General features: G+C 33.2%; 1 protein-coding gene across 1 annotated transcript in view; it reads left to right on the top strand.

Annotated features, from left to right (window-relative positions):
* MDGA2 (MAM domain containing glycosylphosphatidylinositol anchor 2) overlaps window positions 1-15284 on the top strand; it is an 873596-nt gene that overhangs the window by 638947 nt on the left and 219365 nt on the right. The window contains exon 8 of the mRNA XM_054592473.1: window positions 11700-11993. Within this exon, the coding sequence (XP_054448448.1) occupies window positions 11700-11993 (294 nt within the window). The remainder of the gene's footprint in view (window positions 1-11699; window positions 11994-15284) is intronic.

Raw genomic sequence — 15284 nt, 5'->3', positions numbered from 1 at the left:
TATAAGTCAGAATACAAGGAGGGACCCCCCCAAAAAATATAATTTAATTATAAAAAATTGTGTATTTATTCCTTCATGTTCAAACTTGAGCCAAATTCAAAGCACTATCCATTTGATGCAATACACCTATTGAGATGTTTTTTCCACTGGTCAAAAACAGTTTTTGAGCAAGGGAAAGTGGTGGGGGGTAGGCAGAGACAAATGTATTTGAAAAAAATAAATTAATTAATTAAAAAATAACACCCGCCCCCCCAAAAATAAAATAAATTAAAAAAAACACAGTTTTTGAGCTCATCGATTTTGATGCCTTTTAGCGCATCTGCCATTTTTTTTCTACCTCTTACACATTGGAAAAATGTTTTCCTTTGTGGACTTTTTTCATCTAGGGAAACAAAAAAAGTCTCTCAGGGTAAGATCAGGTGAATGGGGAGGGTAGGGTACAGGGGTCATGCCATTTTTGGTCAAAAACTACTGAACACTCAATGAAGTGTGGGTGGGTGCACTTGTAAATCACTCATCATAAAATGGGCAAATGTGTTGAAATAGTCTTCAAAAAAATTAATCAAAGCTGAACTCAGCCTCTCATCACAATTCCAGCTGGTACACTGATACAGATGAGTTCCTAGAACACTCACCTAGTAGGGGAAGACTGTACTACAAGGGGCCTGTCCTCCAGAAGGTAATTCTGGAGGTTATTTTTGTGTCCCCCTGCTTATCAGTCCGTATGTACATTGTCTTGTAGAGCTGACTGGCTTCTTCTTCTTCTTCTTTTTTTTTTTTTTTTTTTTTTTTTTTTGCTGCTAATAGAGCAGAGCCACAACCTGGACAAGTTACTCAGCACTACCAATATTTTACCTCCCTGTGTCAGTCCTGTGACTGAATTAAAATCCAGTAGACATACTAACTTTATAAAAACCTATAGTTTTTGTGGTTTTTAAAAATTGAAAATAAATTTTTTTGTGAAAAATGATCTTGAAATTCATATACTTTATTATTAAGCCATGGGTAATCTAGAGGTGACTGTTCATCAACAGGTTTCTTGCTTTGATTCCTTAGTAACCTTGAATCGTGCTCCATAAATCAATAAAAAATTCATTAAGTGCCTCTAAAATACTTAAAATGTCACATGGTGTGGGAACAATGGAAGAAATAGGTAAAACCTGGTTCTGGCCTCAAGACATTTTACTTACATATATAAAATTTGTCATGACATATATATTGTAGAATAAATCAGATATTCTGTAATTCAGACTTGGAGAGTGAATAAAAGATACAGAAATTGGGAAGGACTTAAGATAACAGATGACTTAAATTGGGCCTTGAAAACAGGGAATTATTGGGTAGGTATTGTAAGGACAGCCATTCCTGGACAAAAATGAGGGAAGTGAGGAGCTGAGAATGAGCTGAGGGTGTGAAGCAGACCTGAAGACGCGCCAACATTGAACAGAGGGCTTGATCAGAAGCACTGTGCCTTAATCACAGTTTGCAGGTTAAGATGGAAAACAAACAGTGGGATTTAGACCTATCCTAGAAAATGGAGAGCTTCTGAAGACATTTCAATGTTAGTATGACAGAATTTTTAAGAAAGATTATTTCAGAAATGGTAATTTATTTTTAGGAGGAGAAAGAGACATTCATGAATTAGATGTTAGTAATTCATTTATAAGTGGTAAGAAAATACAAAAGGAAATGCAGCAATGGCTCCAGGAAATTCTGCATATTTTAAAATAACAGCATTGGGAACCTTTATTCTTTTAATGAGAAATGAGCTGTAGAGTGTTGTTGTTTTTTATCAGACATTTTTCTTTAGCAGCGATGGTTTCCAAAAGGAAACACATATCAGCAAGCCAATTGATAAGTGAGGAGATTTTAGCTAGTTGGATTTCTTTTGTCACCTTAAATATCTTTTAAGTACACTTTACTATATTTTAATAACAACATTACATTTTACTATATTTCATATAATAAAGTACACTTTACTATATTTTAGCATATTAAAATATTTACTATATTTTAATAATAACATTATTAAAAATGAGTTATGCTTGCTGGTTAAAAAATATTTGGGACATTTGGATTGGAAATATATTTAAATTGAAGATAATTATCAGATCTGCCTTATATTATCACATGAATATTTCCCAAAGGCCACAGAACATCACATTCTTATAAGTTTCATATATTAACATAATTATTCCATATCTTAGTGGTCTGTTCAAATCAGTTGTGAGTTGCATGATGCTTAGAATATTTCCAATATTTAGTGGAAGAAAGATGAATGGAATTACAACAATCATGTTGACAATTTCACTTCAGCAATGGCTTATCTTACTAATCTCATAGTTTATTATGAGAAGTCTTTACTCATGTGCCATTGATAATTGTTGTGATTAAACTGTTCACTTCTTTACTACCATGTAAAATTTTGTGATTTCTCAAAAATTCACACTCTGTATATATTTATGTGCATGTCTCATGCTTACAAAGCTAATGAGTAATGTGTTAGCAAAAAAGAAATTGGGAACTACTGATTCTGACACTGAGAAAGAACTTAACTGTAATACTGTCTTTCCTATAACACTATGTGGTCTGAAATATGGATGCTGCTAAGCTTGGAGTCTCAATCAGCAGGTCACCAGGAATGAAACTCACATCAAGTCTATAGACTTGGAAGCATGAGAATTCTTGAATCTGATCTCTAGGGAAATCTTTCATAAATAAACAATATTTTTGAAGTCTGATTAATTTATGTTTAAATACAGATTATACATTCTACTGTAGACATACATGTGAATTATAAACCATTTCTCAAATTCAGGTATAATTAAATCAGTGCTATACTTATTTGGGGTTTCTTGAAAATACAAGTCCGATTGTCCTTCTGGAGACAATTCTATTTATTACTTAGCTTACTATGATTTTATATTAAAATAAATATATTAAAATAAATACATACTAAATATACATATTTAAACCAATAAGTCCACAGTAAACATTCTCTGATATCTTTGTTTCAGACAGCATGGTATTTTCTTATATTGGTCACATAAACTAACCTTTCCTACATTACTTTGAGTAAGAAAAATAAGCCAGTCATTTTCTCAGTAAAGTCTAAAGATTAAATTGCTTCAGTTTTCTTCTCAATGAGAACATGAAAACATTTTCACTTTCTATATTTGCTTTATTTTACAGTCTGTGATACAAAGGAATAGTTGACAAAAAACCAGTTTGTCCAAATCATTTGTCTATTTGTTTATGTTTGGAATAGAAAACTTTGGTCTCATATGTTTCTCAAGTTTCCCTGATTATTGAATCTCCAACAGTAGCATTGCAGATAAGAAAAATCAAAGGGCAGAGTATGCACTATCTGTCAGAAGATGTAGCTCTGTGCTTTTTTTAAGAGGAACTTTTTTCTAGCACTACATTACGAATAAATGTGGATCTCAAGAGGTAAAGACATTTCAATTTTTTTTTACTTAATTTAATGTTTTTATTGTGAAATGTAATATTTTAAAAAATTAGTTAAAGAAAGGGCATAATAAACATGAAAAAAATTAAACTGTGTGTCCCTAAATTAGCACTTAACTTTTTAAAAAATTTATAACCTATCCAAACCTTTAAATCAAAAGAGAAAGAAAAAGAAAATTATAAGATCCCGTTCTTTTTGAGTCTCTAAACTCTAATATATACTACCACACATCTCAAGATCTGCATCTGGGATCTATACTAACAATATATTTTTCAGGAGATTCTGCTACTTGTATGGGCTACTAATTACTATGTTTATTTTATCCTCATCCCTGAGCAAAAGTTTTCATTGCTTTTATTTTTTGGCCCTAGATTTTAATCTTTATTATATTTTTTCATTACTATTTAGTCCCCTTATACCCTCTTCCCTCCCTCCAGCAATCACCACACTGCTGTCCATGTCCATGAGTCCTTTATTCTTTTTGCTCAATCCCTCCACCCTCTAACCTCCCTTCACCAGTAGTTGTCATCTGCTCTCCATCTATGAGCCTGTCTCTGTTTTGCTTGTTAGTTCAGTTTGTTCATTAGATTCCACATATGAATGAAATCATTGGTCTTTCTCTGACTGGCTTATTTCACTTAGCATAATGTTCTCCATGTCCATCCATACTGTTGCAAAGAGTAAAATTTTCTTTTCTTTTTTTTTTTTTTTTACGACCAGGTAGAATCCCATTGTGTAAATGTCCCATAGTTGATTTATCCACTCAACGACTGATGGACACTTCGGCTGCTTCCATATCTTGGTGATTGTAAATAATGCTGCAGTGAGCCTAGGGGTGCTTATGTTCTCTTGAATTAGTGTTTTGAGTTCCTTTGGATATATTCCCAGAAGTGGAATCACTGGGTCAAAAGGCAAATCCATTTTTAATTTTTTGACATATCTCCATACTGCTTTCCACAGTGTCTGCACCAGTCTGCATTCCCACCAACAAAAGGATTCTCCTTTCCCCACAGCCTCTCTAGCACTTGTTGTTTGTTGATTTATTGATAATAGCCATTTTGAGAGGTCTGAGATGATATCTCATTGTGGTTTTAATCTGCATTTCTCTAGTGACTAGTGACATTGAGCATCTTTTCATATATCTATTGGCCATCTGTATATCCTTTTTGGTTAAGTGTCTATTCAGGTCCTTTGTCCATTTTTAATGGGGTTGTTTGTTTCTTTGGTGTTGAGTTTTGTAAGTACTTTATACATTTTAGATATTAACCCTTGATCAGATGTATTGGCAAATACGTTCACACATTCTGTGGGCTTTTTATTTTGTTGACGATTTCCTTTGCTGTGCAAAAAGTTTTTTGTTTGATAAAGTCCCATTTGTTTATTTTTTCTTCTGTTTCTTTTGCCTGGGGAGATATATCTGATAAAAAATTTCTATGAGCAATGTTCGAGATTTTACTGCCTATGTTTTATTCTAGGAGTTTTATAGTTTCAAGTCTATCATTTAAGCCTTTGTTCTATTTGAATTTATTCTTGTGTGTGATGTAAGAAGGTCATGTAGTTTCATTTTTCTGCAGATATCTGTCCAATTTTCCCACACCATTTACTGAAAAAAAAAAACTTTAGCCCATTGTATGTGCTTGCTTCCTTTGCCAAATATTAATTAACTATGAAGGTGTGGGTTTATTTCCAGTATTTCTATTATGTTCCATTAATCTATGTGTCTGTTCTTATGCCAGTACCCAGGCTGTTCTGATTACTATGGTCTTATAGTATAGTTTGATATTAGGTATCATGATTCTTCCAAATTTGTTCTTCTTCCTCAAGACTGTTGTTATTTGGGACCTTTTGTGGTTCCATATAAATTTTTGAAATATTTGTTCTAGTTCTGTGAACTAATGAGTATTACATCATTGGAATACTCATAGAAATTGCATTGGATCTATAGGTTGCTTTCAGTAGCTGGAACATTTTAATGATATTAATTCTTCCTGTCCATGAACACAGCATGTGCCTCCATTTATGTGTATGTTCTTCAGTTTCTTTCTTCAGTGCCTTATAATTTTCTGGGTACAAGTCTTTTAATCCCTTGTTAGGTTTATTCCTAGGTATTTTATTCTTTTTGAAGCAATTGTGAATGGGACTGTTTTCTTAATTTCCTTTTCTGTTCGTTTTTGGCACATAAAAATACAACTGATTTCTTAATGCAACCCATGCAACTAATTTCGTATCCTGCTACTTTGCTGATTTCATCCCCAAGGACATTTTTTCATTGCTTTTACAAAGAGGAAAGAAGGAGGGAGGGGGCAGAGAGAAAGAGGGAGAAACATCAATGTGCGAGAGAAGCATGAATTGGGTGCCTTCTAATAAGTTCCCTAACCAGGAATCTAACTCTCAACCTAGGTATGTGCCTTGACAGGGAATTGAACCCATGACCCTTCAGTCTACACCAGCCAGGGCTGCAATTATATTTTATTGTTATTTTTCACTTTTGTTCTAAAATGTTTATGATGTTTATTTCTATTATATTCATATCTCTTTATCTCCTCAGTCTTTATCTTTCTCTCTGTCCCTACCCCTCTTCCACCCTCAATTATTTTATGTTTTTCTGGTCTGTGCCAAGTAGGAAAGCAGTGCATTGAGTTTTAGACATAGATTAAGACACTGTGCTTTCAAGGAGCTGTCTGGTCAGAAATATGAACATGGGAGAAGATATAGAACAGAGCCGCAAGTAAAGATTAAATGAGTATACATTTAATAGTAATGTATAGTAATAGTGAGCAACCACCTTAGTCTAGGGGTGGGCCAAGTTATCACGCAAGTGGTAACATTTGAACAGAATCTCAACACTTTGGGAAGGCAGGGGGTGCTAGAATACATGCTGAACACAGGGGAAAAATAATCACGTGTTCAAGAGCACTATGGTTCACTAGTTGGTAAAACCACATATGAATGAGTGTTATAAGGGTGAACAATTCTAGAGGAGCATTTCTCAGACTATGTTGTCTAGAACTCCATGTCCAGAGAGATACATTTGTATTATTAAAAAATGGAATTTTCATCAGATGAACATTGAAAACTAGATTGTGTTAACACTTTAAGTTTCTCTGGGCACCTTGAACCCTGTAATATGCTAATATGCATTGCACATATTGTAGAAAAGTGAAAAATGAAGAAAATATACAGAGGAAATTTAATTACCAATAATCCCACATTAAGTGAGAGCCACTGTTAGTGTTTTGGAATATTGCTAGATTTTTCCACATACAAACCTCCTTCTCTTCTCTGGAATAGGACCCAACTGCTTGCTGTCTTAATTTGCTGTAATTTTTTTTTACTGAGTTTATATTATATCTAAATAGAGTACAGAATGCTGGCAATATAAAGATGAATCATATACACACTTCCCCTTAAGAAGCTCCCTTTAAACATTAATTAGCCTAAGACTCATTTTATTAAAAAAAGGTGATATTACTGTTTACATTGCTCAGTAACATATTTTAGTCATTTATTAACAGTGGTTATAGCTATGTCATACTATTTCTCGCTTTCTTTTCTTGCATAAAATATAAATGTCTTTCTTGATAAATGTGAGTCTATTATATCATGATTTAAAAGGCTGCATCATATTCTGTTGTGTAACTGTACCACCATTTATTTAACACTTCTGTCAGGCTATTCTCAATTGTTTTAAAAAATTAAATCAGTTATTATTATTAGCACTCATTAAGGTTTGGACATAAGAATATCTTGTTCTTATAAAATTTATGACAGGATAGGGGGAAGCTTGGAGGAATTGAGATGGTGACAGAAAGACCAATTAGGACACAGTGACAAGAAGAGAAAATGATGACTTCTACTAAGAATTCACTATACTCATGAAAAGAAATAGGCACACATAGACATTTTTGATAGAAAAACCAAAGCAGCTGGTAGGAAGTAGTGAGGAAAAAGAAATGAAAAATCAAGCAAATAAATGTATGAAACAGGTTGAGTTTCAATAAATAATAAAGTAACAATTAAAATAACACATCTTTGTCACAATAAGATTAATAAGTATTACAAATATTGGTACTTTATTGGTAATAAATACTTATTAATAAGTATTGGTGACTGTGAAAGGAGCTGGGTATTCATAGACTCTTTTTCTTCATTTTCTTAAAGCAGTCCTTTAGCATATTTTGCAATGCTGGTTTGGTGGAGGTGCATTTTTTTAGCCTTCTTTTGCCTGATAAGCTCCTTATTTCACCTTCCGTTTTAATTGAGAGCCTTGCTGGGTAGAGCAGTCTTGGTTGCAGACCTTTGCTTTTCATGACTTGGAATATTTCTTGCCATTCTCTTCTGACTTGTAGTGTTTCTGTTGAAAAGTCAGCTGTTAGCTGTATCAGGGCTCCCTTGTGTGTTACTACCTCTTTCTCCCTTGCTTCCTTTAGGATTCTCTGTTTGTCTTTAATATTTGCCATTTTAATGATGATGTGTCTTGAAGAGGACCTCATTGGGTTCCTCTTGAATGGTACCCTCTGTGCTTCCTGGATTTGTGTGACTTTTTCTCTCCTCCAATTAGGGAAATTTTCTGTCATTACTTTTTCAAACAGGTTCTCTATCCCTTCCTTATCCTCTTCTCCTTCTGGTAGCCCTATTATGGGGACATTATTACATTTCAGATTGTTCTGCATTTCCCTAAATGCCTCTTCATTCTTTTTGAGTCCTTTTTCATTTTCTTGCTCTTCCTGGCAGCTTCTTTCTACCTTGTCATCCAGTTCACTGATTAAATCCTCTGCTTCTTCTAGCCTGCTTTTGATTCTTTCTACTGTGTTTTTCAATTCAGAAATTGTATTCTTCATTTCCTCTTGTTTCTTATTGATAGTTTCTATGTCCTTTTTCATGCTGATATATTTTGCAGTAAGTTCCTTGTGGTTTTTCTGTACTTTTTTGTAATTCTCTCTGAACTCATTGAGCTTCCTTTAAGCCATTGTTTTGAACTCAGTATCTGATAGCTTACTTGCCTCTATTTCATTTAATTCTCTTTCTGGAAATTCCTCCTTTCCCTTCGATTGGGGGTGTTTCTTTGTCTTACCATTATTTGTGAGACTCCTCTTTTTTGGTTCTCCTTCTTAAATTGATCTATCTTGACTTCTGTACTTTGTGATGTGAATTTCTATGGTAGGAGACCTGTGACATTCAGTGGTGCAATCTCCTTGATCTTCTGAACTTGCTGCTCTTTGGATATCTTTTATGTCTAAAAAAATTATCACCGAAAAGTCAAGAAGTGAGGCAGATGGCAGTGTGGTTCTGTCAAACCTCTGGCTCCATCTGCCCTCACTCATCTCAGCTCCTACTGCCTGATGGCTTCCACCAGCATGCAGAGTCATGCACCTACTCTTTCCTCACTGGGAATAGAAGCACAATATTTTAATTATGTTTTGCTATTTGGCAAAAACCTGGGCTAACTTATGTAAAATTTTTTTCAAGTTACCTAGATTAAAACTTAAATTTACATTTCTTTAATTTTGACAGTATAGGGAGGAAAGTTTAAATAAATAAATAACACATTTACAAGAGAGTTTTTTAACTACTTAGCATGATAAACTTATAAAACATAGCTAGTCAAGAGTATATTTTAGAATGACCTAATGTAAAATATATATCTTTGAATAATCATCTTATTAAGTCATGAAATAAATACTTTCATTTAGCATCACTTCTATCTTTAGGTCTTTACAGTTTGTTCTTGTAGTCAAACATTAATAACCTCAGAGCTCATAAAATGCAAATCCTTAGTTTCAAAATGTAAAAATTAATACTCAGAGTGGTTAAGTTAGGCCAAGATCACCTTGCTTGTCTTTGGCACAATGAGGATGGAAGGTTTCAAATAAGAATACTCCATTAAATAATCTCTCAATTTATAACTTATTTTCATTTATTTCACATAGATTTATCAAAATTTGTATATATATTTGGATTGGTATATCTTCAAAACAGTTTGGGTTTATATTTGGGAAATATTCTTATATAGATACATATAGACATATGAGATAGAAACAAATATATAATATAAAATAGATAGATGAGGTAATTTGCAAAGTATCTATCAATGACACCTTACACCCTTACACTTCTACCTTGACTCTGTTTTATTGTCCTTGCGCTAGTGATCAAGAGATGGGCACAGGAAATTACTCCAGTTTGCTTATAGGAGCAGAGCAGTTATGAACAGGAGTTCAGAGCTAACTTCAATTTTTCATTTCAGACACCAGTTTACTGGAGCCTGCTTCAGGTTATCATGTCTCTACATTGCCCACCTGATACAAATTGGTCCCAGTTTGAATTTTGTTCAAATAAAAGTATTTACCCTCTTTTATTCTCAGATTTTCATTTGTTAAATTTTAATATTAAATATTTAATCCTTAGGATTATCAAGGGAGTTAAATGAACATGTAAAATCCCTACCTTTGTCCAGCACATAGTAGGAGCATAATTAATGTTAAGTGCTGATGTTATTTCTCTTATTCTGTGTGGTTTCTCATGCAAGGTAAGTAAATATTGCACTTCTTTTTGATCTTATTGTTAGAAGATACTGCTTATAGTTACATCATTCTGTTGTGGTTTACTTGTAAAGGAATAAGTTAAAAAAATCATTTAATTGTTTGTATTTACAAGAAGAGATAACTCAAATTATTTGATCATGCAGTTTTTAAAAATACAGCCATATTTAAATAAATGCTTTGTTAATGGCAATTCTTAGAATACACATACACATACACACACATTTCAAGAAGGTGGTGGTTAATGTTTAATGTTCCGTATTTTTTAATTCCAAGATGCTCTGCATTATTTAACTACTTTTTTTTATCATTTAACTATTTAAGATAAGAAGTAAATGAAGAAATTAACTTAAAAATTATACATGAGGATACATAGCAAGATAATTAATTTTCAAATCACTTTGGGCTTGAATTTATTTTTTTCTCTGAGAGAAAAATATTTCAATATTAGTTGAAAGATAATTTTAAAATTATGTTTATTTTTTGTTTCTGGACATTGGCGCACAGTAATGCTAGAAGGGAGAATAGGATCTTTGCCTTTTTATCCATGTGCAATACTCTCCAAAGGGAACATATTACATTTACCAGGATAGGATTATTCATATATATTTCTGTTTATTCTTCTTCTGGCATTTAATTTAGTTCATGCTTTTTTGTTGATGTTGTATTGCATAAATACATTTGAATTCATGTGCATTGTATAAAAAACAAAAGTCTTCCAATGGAACAGTTGATTTTATTTGTAAGAAAACTTCTCAGGTAGCACTTGCCTCTTGTTAGTTTATGTTTTGTCCTAAGTCATAACATACATATATATGCTAGCACAGTAAAGTAAGTTCCTGTAATATCAACTTAATTTTCTCATAAATATTTTCAATAAATCATAATCAGCTTAACTTAAAAAATTACAATTCTTATATTATTGAAATATTTTTTAATTCACTTAATTTTACAGAAATAGTGTCAACATTATGGCAAACTAATTACAGTGATCTTAAAATATCTTAAAGTGAAATTATATGAAATATAAATCTCAGAGAAATATTATACATCCAAAAGAGAAGAATACAGTGGATTGTAAGAGTGTGGCATTGTAATGAGCTGTTCCATCTCATTTCTACTAGGGAGAAAGCAAACCATAAACCTTAGCAATTTGGCGACAGTTTCTAAACCAAAGCTTCTAATTGTATAACAAAGGTTCTTCTTTTTCCCTTTCCCACTACTTGTATTTGCTGTGCGTACTAAGTCTACAGTGTCACTTACCTTTTCTTATAGCATGTTTAGGTAAGAGATAGCACCATAGAAAGCGAAGACCAAAAAGCTGACCCAACGCTCAGAAAGCAGGATCATTCTTCTGTGAATTACAGATGTTAAAGACCCATTTAATGGCTGATAATGACAAGTAATTGAGTAGATTGTTCTTAGGTGACCATTTACAGTCTAATTTAATACTTCATTTATTTTGCTAAAGTTTGAAGACCTCATTCAAAGAATTCTATAAAAACAATTCAGAATTATTTCAAGGAGGGTGTTTGCCACTTATTTCCAAGGTCTTCTCTATAATTATGGTCATTTGAATTGTCACACATCTTCAACCAACAAAAATTGTTTCCTTATGATTTTCTGTGTTTGAATATGCTTTACCAGTTTATACTAACTTTGAAAAATTTTCTTTTTCCCATTTCAAGTTCCACCCAATCTGACTGTTCCACAGGAAAAATCACCTTTGGTCACCAGAGAAGGAGACACAATAGAACTGCAGTGTCAAGTCACTGGAAAACCTAAACCCATCATCCTTTGGTCTAGAGCGGATAAGGAAGTGGCAATGCCTGATGGATCAATGCAAATGGAGAGTTATGACGGAACACTGAGGATTGTGAATGTGTCTAGGGAAATGTCAGGAATGTACAGATGTCAGACCAGCCAGTACAATGGTTTTAACGTGAAACCAAGAGAAGCCTTGGTGCAGCTCATTGTACAGTGTAAGTAAATGATTTTCTATATGTTATTAGTGGGAAACAAGGGAAGAAATGATACAGAATGCTACTAGTAAAATGAGGTGATTTTTGGAGTTGGATTAAGATAAAATGTTTGTACATTATTGCTACCCAATTTAAACTATATTTCCCCTACATCTGCCTATTACCTGAGGTAATACATATTAACAGATAAGAATTGTATTTGTGTGTGTGTGATGATTATAATGGTGTCATGTGGCTGGTTAATGCCAAAAAATCAACAAGTCTAACAGTTAAATACTGGCCATGCATAATGAAGTAAAGTGAAGACTGAAAGTAATTGCTAGTTCAAATTGCAATACCCTTTTTTTTTCACAGTTCATGTTTCTACTTCAAGCAGTTGTTGCCCTTTGCCCAAACTATCCGCCTATTTCAAGGAATCCTTTTGTTTAAATTGTGGAGACCTAATCATTGAAATGCTATATTTGCAGATATGAAGTTTGCATAATTATCTAGTAGATTGCATAATGATCTAGTAATATTGAGATAATTCAGGTTGGTATTTGGTGCTGAATTTTTGCTTGACTTTCTTAACAGATACTGTTTAACTGTGAGATTTGAAGAATAGATTTTTAACTATTCTTATTGAAATCACTGTTACAGTGTTGACAAAAATTTGCTTTTAATATTAAAAGTATCTAAATTCATAAATTTAAAAAGTTTAATGATGTACAATTAGTGTTGGATTATTCAAGAAGGCCGTGATCATTTTGATGGCAGGTGGTATGGATATTGCTGAAAAAGAAGCAAATTGAATGTAGTCCGTTCAAGCTCCAGTAGTGCTGCTGTAATTTTTAATTGATGTACTATTGCTTAAATACACAGTGGCAAAGTCCTCAAGAAAATAATAAATTAGACGAAACTATAAACTTCAGTAAACAACAATGTGGTTTCTCTGCAACTCAGATAATGGAAAATAAGATTTAGTCCAAACATGTCTATTTTTATATTAGACTTAAGGACATTGGCTGATTGAATTAACTGACTTTAAATTTGAAAGAATAATTGAGATATAGAAAGATTATATTTGAAACTAATATCAGCTAATTCATTTATGTATGAGGTGAGTAGTGGGTGAGGAGCAAGGTTTTGAGTGCTGCTTAACTATTCCCTGTCCCTTTTATATAGAAACTCCTATAAATATGCAACCTTTTATTTGCTAAGTACTTTGGCTGATTTCCAATTGATTACTAGATTTTCCTCCAAATAATGTAGCTTTTAGATGGCAGGTTTCATTCAGCACTTCAGCAGTATTGCTTTTTCCCTTCCTGGCCGGCATTTATGCTCAGGATAATGAGCTCATAGTTGGGATGTTCATGTGAAAATAGGCTTCAGAAAGAAAAAGGAATTATAAAAGAGATACCTCTCCTCAATGCTCCCAAAATAAGTCGCACCCTCAAGTGACTACAGAGGAAGCTGACAGAATTTGGAAAACTTCATTCTTGGTAATCATAGGACTCTGTGCTTCCTCCAGAGTTATGCACAAAGCGTCCATATTCCTAAAACTATTAGGGCAATTCGTTTTGCTCTGCTCACACCTGTCTGGGGGAGCACTGGTGGAAATAAAACCTGGAGAACCCAGCGGCTCTAGGGAATTTAGAATTAAAGGTTCAAAAACCAAGATCTCTATTTCCATAGAATCTACTAATGTCCAGAATTCTATTGGTGGGTTAAATTTCCTTTTCTTTTTCTTCTTAGTAATGCCCATGGAAAATGATAACTTCAGCTCAAAATTTTAACATTCAATAGTGGCTGAAGGTAAATACTGGCACAGCTGTCTCTAGTGTGACAGAATGTAATTGACTGAAAGACATTGACAGACATAGACAAAGTCTAGTTCATTTGCTGTAGGTGTAAAGATTTGTACCTCATTTGCCTTTGCAGAGCAGGGTGTAGTTTGACAGGGCTTGCTGTCAGAGGCAAGCTTTCCTGGCCTCCCCAGGAAAGGCCGATCTGGATGCCAGCTGTCTTGCTAGTTCCAAGTGAGGCTACATTGTGTCTTGCAAGAACCTCTCTTTCATGTATTCCCAAATATTTGGAAGAATCTGCATATGTGTCTGAGCATTTGCCAGATACAAATAACTGATAATGACTCCAGAATATTTCTGAGTGAATAAAATGTTCATTTTTCAGGCACATAATTCCTGCTAGCTGTACAGCCGGCATGCCTACCTGTAAAAATCATAATGCAGAAATTGTGATAGTATTTTTTAAATGATAAATATTCTAACTTTTGTAGTGTTTTCTTAAAAATATGAAATAATTGGTATTTGTTCTTGACTTAAATAGCCATGCTACATGTAAAGAGGGTGCATATGGAATATAAATTTTTTGTACACACATGCATATATACATATATACATGTACATGTGTTCATATCACCTCAGAAATTATTTACAATTAGTTACATCATTGCAGCTAATAAGCTATGTTTAATATACTTTGTATACCTAATATAAAATATTTTACATTACAACTATTGAGTAAATGTGGTGAGTACTTTAACTTATGATAACAAATGGTATAAGACTATGTACATACTGCATACCTCTTGCTTCTTGCATGATTGGTCTTTATTATTTAGGATTTAGGATTATCTGAAGACTTGCTGCATATAGATTGACACCTTCAAGTGTCTGAGTATGTGAAGGAAGAAGATGACAAATTATAATAATTCTTACAGAGCACCTTTTTCAGAACTTGAACTCTCTTCCATATTTTAGTTTATTAAGACCTCCTTTCTTACAATGTTCATTATATTAATGAATTCTTGTATGTTATTTTACATACAGACATTGACACATTTTTATTTACATATAATTTTATCTGCTTTGAAATATAAATATTGAAAAAGAAATGGTCATGATAAATAAAAAAATTTGGTATCTCCAAGGCACTTTGTTTTGGCATTTAGTTTTATTTGTATCCAATTAAATAACTAACCAAAACAATTAAAGGAGCACAGATGTAATTATATGTAGGACTTTAATGAATTTATACTGTAGGAACCTAAACATGAGGTCTGTACAGAGAAAGTCCAGCCATTGTTAATATAATGAGAATGGTTTGCACAACATCAGTGTAACCTGGCAGCCAAGGAGAGTGGACTGGAATTTGCATGCATGAACAATGACAACTTCATTGTACTAGTCAATGGGGGCAGTAGATGCTGTTGCGTGAACGTGTATACTGTGTAGTTATTGCATTAAAAATGACTGAGAGAGTAGAGCAACAGATCTACCTCAAGTTTTGCAT

This window comes from Pteronotus mesoamericanus, unplaced genomic scaffold (assembly GCF_021234165.1).
Source record: "Pteronotus mesoamericanus isolate MK-2021 breed Mesoamerican mustached bat unplaced genomic scaffold, CSHL_Meso_final contig_100, whole genome shotgun sequence".
Lineage (NCBI taxonomy): Eukaryota > Metazoa > Chordata > Mammalia > Chiroptera > Mormoopidae > Pteronotus > Pteronotus mesoamericanus.
The sequence above is the reverse complement of the archived record's forward strand: the minus strand, read 5'-3'. Positions and strand labels throughout refer to the sequence as shown.